Source organism: Glycine soja, chromosome 17 (genome assembly GCF_004193775.1).
Source record: "Glycine soja cultivar W05 chromosome 17, ASM419377v2, whole genome shotgun sequence".
Lineage (NCBI taxonomy): Eukaryota > Viridiplantae > Streptophyta > Magnoliopsida > Fabales > Fabaceae > Glycine > Glycine soja.
The window spans coordinates 39,235,873-39,251,170 of NC_041018.1; the positions used below are offsets into that span (position 1 = coordinate 39,235,873).

The 15,298-nt window shown below is 29.9% G+C and overlaps 1 protein-coding gene across 1 annotated transcript; it reads right to left on the minus strand.

The window, feature by feature from the left end:
• Nucleotides 1–12,608: 12,608 nt before the first annotated feature.
• Nucleotides 12,609–14,298, minus strand: LOC114393041 (U-box domain-containing protein 30-like). The gene has a single exon (XM_028354297.1). The coding sequence runs from the start codon at nt 14,176–14,178 to the stop codon at nt 12,895–12,897; it is 1,284 nt and encodes a 427-aa protein (XP_028210098.1). The 5' UTR covers nt 14,179–14,298; the 3' UTR covers nt 12,609–12,894.
• Nucleotides 14,299–15,298: the final 1,000 nt, after the last annotated feature.

Consider the following 15,298-nt stretch of genomic DNA (forward strand, 5'->3'; position numbering starts at 1 on the left):
CTTGTGATCGAGTTAATATTTGTTGGCTATGTTTCTCAAGTTCTTTTTATCATATATGAATACAAAGTACAAACCGTCCATGACTATACAGATTTTTTAACCTGAATTCTCACTTATAAATTGATTATAATAACACGATCTTAGTTACTAGTTAGCATTATTACTGCACTTACATCCAGAAACCTCTTCCTGCATAAACTGCTGCTATATATAAAAACTACTGGTGTCAGTTTTGAAAGCAATAATGTGAATCCGAGTAATCAACTACTTTAACTGTACCTGGAATTGAATAAGCTCTCGATAATTGATGCCATAATAGTACAGAAGCAATCATTTTAGCTTCATTAAAATAATAAAACATGACTAATTCGGGAGAGTGAAATGACAGTGAATTAATTAAAATAAATTTTTTAAATTAAACTAGAGTGTAAAAATATAAGTTTTATCTCATTTTATCGTTTGTTTAACTTATTTTTAGTTATTTTTATTGTAAACAAACAGATCCTAAGTAATTTTATGATCCATTTAAAATGGGTGAAAATGGAAAGAATGGAAATTGAAAAAAAAAACATGTATAACGGTATTTTTTTAGTTTGATTGTAAGAAAAAAATTACTTTCAAGAACAAGAATTTTAATTTTAATTTTATTCTAATTTAAATTTTAAAATTTTGTTTTCTCTCTCAATTTCTTTCTCCTGTGCCAAACATTGGGTTAGTGTGATGTTTATAGAAACCAGAAAGTATAAGGATAGAATGATATAGAATGAGTGTACTATATAGCCTCACACAAAAAGTCTTTGTTCAACAGCTATGTTGTCCCTCTCATGGCTCAAAATGATAGACACTCGTCAATTTTACTTAAACAAAAAGAAGACCACATTTAAAATGGAAAAAAAAAGGAAAGAAAAGAAAAGGCCAACGATGTATAGAAGTTACGTGACTAAAATGACATCTATATAATCTAGTTATAAGACTCAACTTGGGGACCGGGGGAGAGAGAATGCACTAAAAATCATGCTTTTGAGTCAAACAAAGTCAGACAGTAACCAGTGGTTAAGAGTATAATGACAGTTTATTTGCCATGATTAAGAATATAATGACAGTTTATTTACCATTATGAATAGAATAATGGAGAAATGTATTTTACTTTATATTTTAAGTTAAATATAGAAAATATTTTTATATTGATATATGGTTCTTAAACTTCTAAAAAATTGAATTTAATCTCTTTTAAGAATTTACATAACAATAATGTTTACAGCTTGTTGATTTATCACATAACTAAAAAATATAATAGAATAATTTCATGTAACTTTTTTGGATAAATTATATTTTTAAAACTCTTATTAAATAGTTTGGTGTCATACTTGACTAAAAAAAACTAAAATCTTTAAAAAACTAAAATCAAAACAAAAATCTTTAAAAAATTAAAATATAACAAAATCTGATATTTTATAAGAAAAAAAAAAGTATTTGTCATTTTTAATTAGTGTAAAAAAAAACTATAATTCCAATGCATAAAAATTGAAGTCTTACAAATTGTAGAATTCCAGTGTATATGTAACATCGTTCACGTTTTTCGAGCAAAATTCAACCTTTGATGTAACCATCAATCTCATGGTCCTCCTCTGTAGTGTGAATTGGTTCCCAACACCTAACTCTCTTGGCACAAAAGTAAAAGCAGTGTCAAACAAGGCTGTGTCTTGTTTGTCATCAATCATCATGCGTCAATGTTGTCCCAAACATCAGCTTCAATCGGTCACAGAAGAAAAATCAAAGTGACAATAAAATGTGAGGAGGAATCAGATATTGGCTAGTGTTTCTGAATTTGGATAAACATGTTTTATTAGTGGATTTTTTCTATGAATACCCTTGACAAAATTAAAGTAGTTGCTGCCAACACGTGGAAATTAATTGAGCCTGTGATCTCATGTGCTAATAATAATAATACATTAAAAAAATGATTCTTACACACTCACATGGTGCATATGTGTACACTTAGTGGGACATAGGAAGAGAAAACAAAGAAATGAAATATTTGATGTGAGAAGAAAATAGAAAAAAATGAGGTGAAAAGTTACAAATATTATACAAGTGTATGAACGCCATTGTTGTAACATATTTATTTCCAGTGTTCACTCTTTTTGCTTTGTATTTGAATAAGCATACTTGTAAAAATTGGACAGCACTAAGAAAGAAAAAAAATTGTTGATGATTGATGGATTTATATAATCATATATTTCAATCAAAACGAGCGAGGTTGATGTTAATAAAATGAAATTCAGTTTAAGTTAGAAACCATAGGCCCGAGAGGGACGAAGCAGAAGCACACTCACACACATACTTCAAAATATGTAAGCCCCAGCATAAGTAAGAATTTCTCCACAACTTCTGACTATGATCCAATTCTTTTTTTCAGGGCCCAGTCTCTGTCTATAAAGTTATTGATTCAGAATTGCCACTAGAAGAATGCAAACATGGTGAGTGAACAAAACAATAATTAATCATTATATTGCCCTTAAGAAATATTACAAATTAATAGTATGAGCGTTTAACAGTTGAATAATACTACCATTGGAATAGACTCAGATACAAATACAATACCAGAAAACAAGAATTTTAATAGTAACCATCAGTGACACTAGAGTGGTTAAACAAGGTTTAATCTGAAAGTGTATCACTGATTTTCAACAAATATGATCAAAGTATAAGATATTCAAGATGTTAATTACACGTTACTCTATAATCACCAGAGCACCATAGCAGAACCAAGAAATACGTGAGACAAAAATAGTAATTAATGATATAACATATATACCCTCTTTGTCTCGAGCATATTATTTGTCTTTCTAAGTAATGTACTCACTCCCCGAGTCAAATACAAGAAACAAAAACTAATTCATGCTAATCAAGAAAATTAGAACATTTAAAAAAACATTATTTTCTTAAATTGCTTTTCATTAGAATTTAATATATGAAGAATAAAAAATTATCATTAGAAAAAAAAATACAATCTCAATTATATAACTAAAAGATATTTTGAAATAATGTCATTAAATAGGATAAAATTAGTTAAAAATTATTTATATTTTAGACCACTGTATATAACTTTTTTTACTTGTATTTGAATATTGAGGGGTATACCTTATAAGAAAAACATTAACTACATATGTTATTATGATAAAATTGATTTTTGTTAGAAAAAAATCTATATCAAAAGAGTTAGAATATAACTGCGAATCCATTTTACGATTCTTTACTTAAAAAAATACAAAATTAATTATATACACAAATAACACAACTAAAAAATTATTTATATAGATGATATAAATCATTGTGTATGTTGAAAAATCGGTTCACCACATCAAGCTTTATTTTTAAAAAAAAACTCAGTTAAAAAATTATTTCTTAGGAAATTGATTTTTTTTACTGCGTTTTTTTTTAAAATTATTTTTGTATTTTAATTTTTGTGGGTTATTAATTGTCTATATTTATGTTTTGTTTAAACTAAAAATAATTTTATTTTTTATATGTTGTTAATTTTTTTGCATATTTTATGTTTTATCATTTTTTGAAGAATTGAAATCCTTTGTATTTTTATTTTATTTAATTATTAAAATACATAATTAATCAACAACTTAATTGGAATTAAAAAAATATTCAACCAACAAGTTAAATTGAGCTAAAACATTTAAATTACAAAATAGGTATAAAATTACAAACAATAGAACAAAATATTTAAATTTAAAATAATACAATAATATTTTAAAATACAAACAACATGACATAAACTTAACGTTGTTAGTTTAGCTTATATGGTGGGAGCATTTGTTTTTTGAATGGTTTGAGATGCGAAATATAAAACACCATTTTGGTTGACTCGGTTCTCGGATATCATTTTGGTGTGGATACGAGAGAAGTCAAGATGATCTTTAGAATTTATTTTCATCTTTGGGTCGGGACATATTCTTGGCTTATGACACGGTGGTCAATACACTTTGTTGAGCAATTTGCCAAACAATTCTATGTACATGTTGGAAACACTTTCCATCGTACACACAAAATGTATGTAGTTCTTATATTTATGGTAGGCATGCTTACAAATAGCAACAACATAAAAACAAAACATGTTCACCTTTTGGAATTTGTCACAGTCACACCACCTTTCATCCCACCTAACTGTGAAATTTCCAGCAGATCGAACTTCTTTCGAGTTAATTGTCTCCTGGATTAAGAACTGTGTGTCGTATCAACCAAACTCAAGAATTTGTCTTTCTTTGTGTGTCTTCCATAACTTTGTTTAATACTTCTATATAAACTTGTCCAAATGTAATCATTATGTGACTTTTCTCCCTCTTTGGTTGAACAATGTATTACACCTTGTATAGGTTGATTTTACCAACACATATATTGGCAAATTTCGTGTTTTCTTGAGTACCGAATTAATTAACTCAAAAAGATTGGTGGTCATGTGTCCTCATCGTTGGCCACTCCCATGCGAGAGTTCACTTTTCTCGTGGAATCTCCCTGAGCCAATTAATTGCTAGTTTAACTTGTGCATCTTCCCTCAAAGTGTTATAGTAGTGATTGAATTAAGGCTTTGTCCTTGCATATGCCGAGTAGTTATAAAAAAAAGACAATTCCAATTATTATTTATAACACAAAAAAGTGATATTTACTATGAAGAGAAAAAAGTTTGACACTCACCCATATTGATAATTAGTTTTTTGAAGTCATTGTTCTTGAACCTCCTTATGTAATTCTATTAAAAGTGTCATATGTAGAACAAATGCACAAAAATTTGTGTTATCCACCCACTATCACGTCTTTGAGTATACATTTTTTATTGATTGATGCTTGTCTGAAATCAAACATAAACTATCTTGTGGCGTGATATGTTTTTAAATTTTTGAGGAAGAAGAAGCATGCTTTCGTTGTTTCACTTTCAACAATGACAAAGACTATTGGAAGAATTTTATTGTTGTCGTCTTGTGCAATTGCCACAAAGAGAGTTTTTTGTACTTTCCGTACAACCATGTTACATCAACCTGAACCACTGCTTGTAATATTGAAACCCATCAATACACAGTATGAAATTTCATTATAGGAAGGGATAGTGTTTGAATGCTCTAATGGTCCTAATGTCATCACAATAAATGAGAACATGTCGCTTGATGCTTTAAGAAAAATAATTTTTGATGCCAACAGAGATTGAAAAATTTCACTTGATCTTTTTATCGTCAACCAATTTATATAGGTGATTGTTGTGTTGAATACGACTGTATGAAACTCAAACACTACGATGGTGTGGGAAAAATATTTTCATCTATTTGAAATTTAGTATCAAATGTCTGATTGAGTTGAATGCAACTTTTAGGTGTTCTTTAGATGAAATCCTTGTCCTATTACACAAATCAAGAAAATCAAGAATTGTTGATGATAACATTGCTTAGGTGCATGATAAATTTGTGTAGTCATTATGCAAACTAATTGTTCTAACTTTTTTATGTACTTTAATGATGGTAGTCCTGAGTTATTTATCTATGTTTTTTTTTTCATCTTCTTTAATCTAGATAAACTTGGTTTCATTTTTTTTTCTTTTTTTAAGGTACATTTACTTTCAAATTATGTCACCTATTCTAAATATTTCATTTAAGGAATAATTGTTTTTTAAATACTATTTGATAAAAATGGATTACAAGTATTTTTTTAAATAAACAAATTTAAAATGATCTCAATCTTATAAATTTATTTCCATAATAACAACATAGATTATATGTGCATGTTGTGTCATAGGGATAGATTCTATGATTCTATGTGCATGTTATGTCACAAGGAGGAAGAATCTTTGTGGCATATTATTGTGTGGAATTGACATATGAGAAAAATTTGGACAGAATTTTAAACAAAAAGAAAATAATATAACAAAAAATAAAAATTTTAAAATGAATAACAAAAGATTTAAAAAACCTTTAAAAAAAATAAGGGATTTCTTAACTGGATTTTTTTAAGGAACGTTGAGAAATCGGTTCTTGTGAGACCGATTTCTAGACGTATAAAAAGAAGTAGTTAAGCGAATAGTAAAATATATCATTTTTGTAAATAAAGTTTAGGATGTATTATTTGGATAAGTAATTAATTTATTTGTATTTTTTAAGTAAAAAAGTCTCCATTTTACATGTAGATGAGAGACTAATAAATAGAGATGTCATTAAAAAGTTATTAATATTTACTTATTTTTCTAAAATGACAAATTTTGGAGACAAATTAGAATAAAAAAACCGAAAGAGTATCATCCATGGTGTGAAAAGAATGTTAAGCATGCGTACTGTGTTCATACTAGTGAATGTATCAAGACTCGAAGCACTAGGTGTACGTAGTTTGATGCTCTAGAAGTTGTTGGCAAAACCCACGTGTTGTGTATATAAGGAATTTGTATATTTCATTCACATTGTTAATTTATTGTCACGATACATTATATATAAAATACATCAGATAAAGCCTCCTATAACAGACTCTGGAAGATAAATAGAAAGTTTGTTAGAGAAGATAACAACATAGACTTTGAACAAATCAGCTCATTAGATTTAATAAAACTTATGACCACTCAGACTTTAGTGAGTAAGCATAATATATATATATATATATATATATATATATATATATATATATATATATATATATAATCATGAACTCCTAACAACCACGGTCAATAGTCAATGAGGAGATAAGAGGAGCTACACCAAACTACATTAACAGTTTCAAAATTAACAAATATATGCCACAGCAGCCAGTGGTATAGTTGGTAGTTACAATAAACACTGTATTTTTTTGCACAGCAAAAAATTTGTATTTTATTAATAAGCAGTTAAGATTGTCACAAGAAGTTCCAATCTCAACCATAGGCAAAGTACAATAAAAAGCTGCTCCATTTTGTTAAGCTTACATAACCCATTGCCATTACAGAAACAATAGCAGAGATTTGAACCAGAAAACTAAAGCACGCGTAGGTTGGTTATTCCTGCACAAAGATTACACATCCACTTCATATTTTCCTTCACCCTTCCACTATCGCATGCAGCTGCTACAGGCACGATACAGGGTCCAATTTCCATGCATACAATGATAAATCAAAACCCTTACCCTTTGTTTGAATGGGGCAATTTGATAGGGGAATTCATTTTTTTAAGTAATTTAAAATAATTCATGATAAAATAGCTTTTGACTAGAGTATTTGAAATGAGATTTAATTTATGATATTTTTATGAATCATTTTGATTGACTAAAATAGTGGGATTTCAAATTCTCTCATAAAATATAGAATTTGAAATTCTTTTTTTGGAGATGTTCACTCTAACTCACGTTCTTGCTCGCGATTCTTTTTCGTTCAACACTCATAACTATGGGTGACCAAAGTTTTTACGGCCGATATCGATATAAGTTGTTTTTCACTGACGTTGACCGATGTTTTTTGGGTAAGAATTTTTTTTGTATGATGTCAACCAAAGTTATTTTTTTGTCGATATCGACTATGATTTTATTTAGATGATGTTGGTTAGGGTTATTTTCTCATTGACGTCACTCATGGGAAATTTTTACTAATGTCGGCTAAGGATTTTTTTGTCCATTGTCATCCAGGTTTTTTCAGTTGATGTTGACCAATGATTTTTTTTTGCCAATGTTGGCTAGATTTTTTCTACTGACATCGGTCATGACTAACTTTTGAGTAAACACCTATTAGAGTTTTTCAGCTGATGTCAGCTAGATTTTTCCAGCCAACATCAGCCAAAGCTATTTTTAGCCAATATCGGTTAAGGTTATTTTTTAGTCGATGTTAGCTAGGGTGTTTTGGCTGATGTCAACTAGATTTCCTTAGCCGACGTTGGTTAGGATTTTTTTGTTGACATCGACAAGAGTTTTCTGCCTGATATCAGCCAGAGCTATTTCTTAATCACATTAACTAGGTTTTTTGGTTGATGTTGGCTAGAGTTTTTTCTGCTAACACCAGTTAGGTATTTTTTATCAACATCGGACATGACTATTTTTAGTCGACATCAACTAGGTTCTTACAGTCGACATCCACTAGAGTTTTTTCGATCGACATCGGTCAGTGCTATGTTTTAGCCAATATCAGCCAAGGCTATTTTATATCCAATGTTAGGTAGGGTTTTTTGTCCGACATTGGTCAGGGCTATTTTTTTAACCAATTTCGACTAGGGATTTTTTGGTCAATGTTGACCAATGATGTTTTTCGGCCGACATCGGATAGGTTCTATTAGTCGGCATCGATCAAGCTATATTTTAGCCGATATTTGATAAATTTTTTTGTCAACGTCTGCTATGATTTTTTAGGCCGACTTTGGCTAAAAATAGTCTTGGTCAATGTCGTTCGAAAGGACCCTAGCAGGTGTCGGCCAAAAAAATCCTAGTCGACGTTAGTAAAAAAAATCTAGTCAACATCGGCTGAAAAATAGACTCAACCAACGTTAGCCAAAAAATAGCTCCGACTGATGTCAACTAACAAATATTCCCGACATATTTTGACAAAAAAAAATCTTATTTGATGTCGACGAAAAAATAGCATTGGTTGATGTCGGTTTATAAACATCACAGATTGTGGTCAAACAAAACAACCCTAGTTAAAATTATCAATATTTTGTATTTATAAATTTTAAAAATTGAAAATGTTTTTTATTAATATTTCAAAATTAGATTGTGTTTATTTTCTATAAAGTTTAATATTAAAAATTCATCTATTTAAAATACAAAATTAAAATTTTGTATATGAAAGAAATTAAATTGTCTTATTCAAACAAAAAATTTAAAATGAAAGAAATTTAAATTAATTTATCCAAACAAAACATTTAAAAAATGAAAAAAAATAAAATCAAAGAAATTCAAATTCTAGACATTTTAAATTGCTTCAAATTTTGAAATTCCTAATCCATATAAAGTTTATTGTTTTCGTGACGCCATAACCATGCTTTGTATTTGAATTCGTCCAAAATTGCTGCTGAGTCCCGTTGAATATCATGTCATTGCGGTGCTTCCATAGAGTTCATATAACAGCAGCCCAAGTCCCCCAACAATAAACGCTGGTATATAATCTCGGGTTTAGTAAAAAACAAATAAAGTGACCAATTAATTTCTTCCTTTTTATGTTGTGACACTAGATAAACAATTTCAAAGTTAAATATTAACAGATTTAAATTAATTGATTAAATATTATGTGTGAGTTAAAACATGTTTTTAATTTCGAAATTCTACTATAAAGAAATTCAATGTTAATAAAATATCATGACAAAAGGCATTAAAAATATATATGTCCCTTTATTTCTTCAGTTACATGTCGTTTAAGGTTAGGTAGATTAAAAAAGTAATCTCTTCATTTTATTAAAAAATATTTAATTTTTTATATTCTTTTATATATTATTGTTTTTGTATTCTATAAATTTGCAATTAAGAAAATAATAATTAATAATTTTTGAAAATTTAAATGACATAAATAAATAAAAATTCTTTGAAAGTAATTAAAAAAATTGAGAAAAAAATTGAGTTTCGTTTTAAAGGAGGAAAAAAATTGAGAAGAAGAAAGATAAATTAAATTAAAATAATATCAATTAAAACTAAGGATATTTCATAATTCGTATCATCTCACTGACTCGAACCGTTTCAAAAATTATTTTAGATGAGTTGGGATTTAAGAAGTTAGATTAAAATATTTAGAAATTTAATCCCGTCACAGATTCCTTGTTAGTACTTTTTTCTTTCTATTTCTATCCATAATCCAAATGACATTTTTTTAATACAATTCTCCTCTATTTTTGTCCTTTCTAGATTCTTTCTTTTTCTTTTCTTCTCTATTTCATTCTTAATCAAAAACAAACCATAACTCTACATTCACGAGGCCATCACCAAATAATGAAAATTCAAATTCTATGACTGATGAGAAATTATATAATCTGTATACTCTAGCACACATATATGATATATCGATCGTCTAACAATTTGTTGTCCCTACCATATCTAGCCTTGAAGCCGAAACAAAGTAAAAAAAAAAAAGTGTAAAATATTCAATTCCCAGCCTGAAATAACATTATACAACTTAATCGCAGCATCCTCCTAAGTGTGTGGATTTAACATGGTACTAATTAAATCGCCACAATTATATAGTTTGAATTGGTGTTTCATACCAGCTTTGAACTTGCATTGCAATTAACAAGTTCAATGTCATAATCTCATCATCCTCAAGAGCATTGAAAGATATGTCTTTTTCACTCACAACACAAATGTTTGTTTAACCATATCCCCCTAAATCAGGATCTTCCTCCATCCAAGCATCCACATCGTCATCTTCATATATATAGTCCTAATGAATAATTTAAGAGGTTGAACCACTTTTAGATCCTCTCCCTCAATTTTAAATATTGGTTTTTCCTCAATAAAAGACTTAGCAAGGCTTGGTCTTCAAAATTTTCACGTCTGTCATGAGATCGAGCTATCAACAGACAACAATATTGCCATTAATTTCTTGATTGTTGGCAATATAGGAAATTTGTTACAAATTGATGAACACCATTTTACTGAAAGAGTAATGATTAATACATGAATATTTCTCATATCACTTATCATTTTTTTCTCTTTTTTTTATCGCATCATATCACCTATATCCACATTTTTCTTTCTTATAACTTTATTATTTTAGATATCTAGTAGCACACAGGTTTCATCCATCATTTTCGTTACTGAAAGATGCTTGAACTAAACCTTTATAGGTTCATGCATGATTGAATAGTAAACGAACACTTTTTCCGCTGAATAAGTACACTGTCAGACTCACTAGTATATTCTATCAAATCGAAAATTGAAGAAGATGTAAGTACGAGCAACCATTTGAGGTATGGTGTCACTAATTAAGTAGTATAAAAACTAAAAAGCAAAAGTTACAATAATTGTAAATTAAGTTATCAGTGAGTTGGTTTTATAGTACCATTTCCAATGCATGTCAATTGTCAATACAGAAAATAATTTGCAAGACATAAATGAAAAAAGTTTTTTCTTTTTTAGAAGAAATAAAAAAAGTGTAGACACCATTACTCCCCAAACTCATACCTGGATTCAAGACAAACAGAATTTACATGTATATGTGGACCATCTTAGCCAATCTAGGTAAACCCTGTGGGCAAAATCAAATTCAACCGTTGTTGTACCAAGTAAACAATGGGGAGTTATTTCCTGCACCTCTAGATTTGTTTCCTGCACCTTTCTAAGCTTCCAGAACACTTATTTCTTATTTCAGAATGTAAAATTACATTTTGAAAAGACTTTTCCAAAAATGTAAAAATTTACATTCCGAAAAAATCTCTTCAAAATTTAATTTTACATTCCTTAGGTGCAGAATACAATTAGGAAAATGCATGAAGTAATTGCCTAACAATGTTGTGGACTTATCAGTCACTTGTTAGTAAAGCCCAATTTTATGCAGATCACGTTAAAAGATCATTCAACAAGCTCAAATTATATCTTTTTTATTTTTTATTTTTTGGTGGACTAAAAAAGGTGATTGATTAGGTTCTGTTGTGAAAGAGAATTAAAAAGAAGTAAAGTAAATAGTAAAATGAGATAAGATCAATATTTTTATACTCTATTTTAATTTAAAATTTTCATCCTCAATATACTTTGATCTTATTTTATTTCACTTTACCGAACAAACACTTAGATTCGGTTGAAATCCTCCATGGATGACCTTACATTAGTGTCTTTTAAAATAACTCTAAATTGATATTTTGGATGACGAACTGTCCTGTTGTCATAAATTATAACTTAATTCATGTGCTTAAAAAAAACATTTTAATACACATGACCGACAATTGTTAAAAAAACTTGCAGCTAACATTTTATTTTACTAGCATGTGTTTTAGTCTAAACCACGTGTAACTTTTTCGGAGGTAATTCTGATGAGGTCGAAAAAAATTATTATAAACAACAAAAAAATTTCTTTTAATTATTTAACACAGTTATATATCCAATCGAACTCAAGATATTTAATTAAATTAAAATAACTTCATGTCAATTAATTAGCCTGCTTTAATTTTATTTTACTATTATTGTTACTGGAGAATTGTGGTTGTGAAATTTTTGAAATGGTTCAGTGGCCAAGCCACACCAAGAAGCTAAAGGCAAAATTGGTTTCAAATTTGAAAATGGACAGTCATAAATTATGTCTTCTTTCTGTTCAAGTTCAATTAAATACTAGTACGTCACCCACCTGATTCAGATCCTTTCTTTTGTTGACAGATTACCTTTTTCGAACAAACAAACATTTAATAATCATTATTATTTGATAGTTTAATACTGCAATTGTCCAATATTTTAAATTATTTTATTAAGCAAAATAAACATAGCACATTGATCTCAACATCTCATTCTCATCCATTCAGCTATGTCGTGTCAAAATTACATTTGCTTCTTCCAGAAATTATGTTGAAGGAAAATTGGAAAACAACTATAGTTTGTTACATGGATTCTTCAGAATGTAGAAACTTGAATATTTTTTCTTACCATAGTTTGTTACAAAAACAAATTTCAAAGACTCCAATTCTGTGTAGGGAGAAAACAGCGTGATTGAGTAGGGACTGGACCACTAAAAATATCAATTTCTATAATCTCACAACTCAGCTTCCAACAAATTTTATCGATTGCCTGATTGGCATTAAAGACAGCCAGGATGCAGATTTGAATCACCAACTAGCTATATATCATAAGCCTTGGATTTATTTACAGTTTCTCAAAAAAAAAAAAAAGGGGGAAAATCTAAAAATTCATAAACATATGAATACAATTTGACAGAATATGAAGAAGCTATAAACAAAATTTCTCTAGTTTTTTTCTTTTTCATTGTATTGTTGTGGTGAGCATACACTTGGAAACCAAGATGCTAGTAGAGTAATTCAGGCTGCACATTTTCAAAAACTCAGAAGACATTTGCTTCAACCCAGGGTTGCATCCACTCTGAATCACCAAAAGAAGCTTTGCTGCCAATCCAGCCTCCACAGCCTGTGAGGCACATTCCTCAGGGGCAAGCTTGTAAATAGCCCACAATATTGACAATGCTAATTGTGTACACCTCTCTGAGACTCTCATCAGCAACTTCACCACATTTGGAATGATATTTGGACATTCCTTCAAAGCCATTCTTCCCTCTTGGAGTGTTGACAACACCTTAAGAATGTAGAGTGCTTTCTCCAAGCACTCATTGTTCAAACTAGGCAAAAGCTCAACCAATAGAGAAATTGCTCCTAGGCTTATCAAAGAGCTTCTAACTGATTCATGGGAACATGTTATAGCTTTAAGTAATATGAGACCAATTGAGACCATTTTATTTGGGTGTTTCTTATCCCTCACTAGCCTCAATAAACCAACCAAAAGACTCAAACTTGAAACAACCTCATTGTTCCCTTCCATCAACAACATCTCAATCAACTTGGCACAGTTCATTTTGGTCTCAATGGTTCCCTCATTCATGATATCCACCAACAATGAAATCTCAGCAGGATGCATGAGGCTTCTCTTCACCTCAGAACTCAAATCCAAACACACAATGATCCCAATAGCTTCTGACCCAACAGCATGGGAAGTGAAAGGACCCAAAAAATTGAAAACCAAAGCAACACCACCATTTTCCTCCAGAGTCTTTCTTGCATTGACATGAGAACTAACAAGTTGCCTTAGATCTTGAAGTGCTCGAACTCTGGCTTGACCCTTTACCTTCTTGAGAGTGTTCAAGATTTCCAAGGCTCTTCCTTGAACATCTTCAAGCTTCTTCTTCATGGCCAAGTACTTTTGAGAGAACCAAGTGAGGATCAAGTGGGAGAGGGTGCTGTTGGGAGTGACAACATCGTCCCAAAGCTCTTGCATTGTTGTTGGACATGTTTTGTGACCAAGTGAGAACCATTTGAGGATGTTGGATCTGTCGTAGGTTTGGCCAGTACAAAGGGTCACAGGGTCTTGCATTGGTTCATGGGAGATTGGGCAGATGAACACTGAAGGCACATGAATGGATTCCATTTCCTCAATCATCACCTTCAGATCCACACCAGCTTCTATATTTGCATTGTCATATTTTCTCTCCATAGATGCCTGAAAAAAATGCATTTTTGCACACCCTTCTTCTATCATAAGCTGGAGAAAACTTGGGTTGAGGAAGGAATGCTAAAGAAGGGACCCAAATGAACAAGGATAAGAAGCGTGGGGGAATGATGGAAAGGAAAGAAGGAAACAATGAGAGAAAAGAAACAAATAGTCGTTAAAAGGGACAAGATTTAAGTTCCATCCAGGCTTTGCTTTTTTATTTTTTTAATCTTTAATCTATTAAATTAGAGATTAATTTACTCGTGATTATATCTATTGTTAGATAGAAAGAATTTTACATTAAAAATTGAATATAATTTTTTTTTATTAAATAAATTATTTTTATTCATGTAACCCTAACAAATCTTATAATAGTGTGTAACCATTGGTCTACTCTTTCTTTTAAGGGCTTTTTTATGATAAAAAAGTGTTGCCTTTGCATATTCATTATCAGTCGCTTGATTGGGTTTTAATTTTAATCCATAGCTAACAGCAATGCTCTCTCTTCCTCTTCAAGCTCCCTCAAAAGTAAGATATCATCGACCACAGATCGACAAAAGAATCGAACCTAAAGGTTTTTCATATGAAGAACAAAATGACTACTAGAGAAAAAAGCTTGCATTGTGTATTTTGGGTGTTGTTAATGATAATAGGAGTATTTTTTTTTAACTTCGAAATTTGTAATAAATAAAAGTGAAATTCTATTTAATAAATTTTATTTAATAATAAAAGTTGTGTTCTAAAAGTTGTATTAGAAAATATATACAAAGTGTTTTCATAAAAATATCTAGTCTTTCAATTTTATACTATTGATTTTCGCAGTGAGTGATGAGCATTATAACACTTTCTCCATCCCACTAGGTGACCCTGTAACACAAGTGCTGTCATAGAGTTTTGAGTCAGTGACACTGTATGGTACTAGTTCTTTAATTTTTATCTTATAATAAAAAATAAAAAAGTTTGATTCTCCTCTATCTAATATCTATGACTACGAGTTGCTTGCGGGGCCACAAGGGACAATCTTGAACTTGAAGACGCAACCTGGGGCAGATAGTCAAAAAGGTGAATAGATGCCATCAATCCACACATTCAACCAGAAATTATATTTTTAAGAATTTTTTTATATTGTTATTATTAGAAAAAAGATATAATTTTTAATATAATTATT

Excerpts from the sequence above, each read along its gene's own strand:
- LOC114393041 (XM_028354297.1), bottom strand. The coding sequence starts at position 14,178 with ATGATAGAAGAAGGGTGTGCAAAAATGCATTTTTTTCAGGCATCTATG.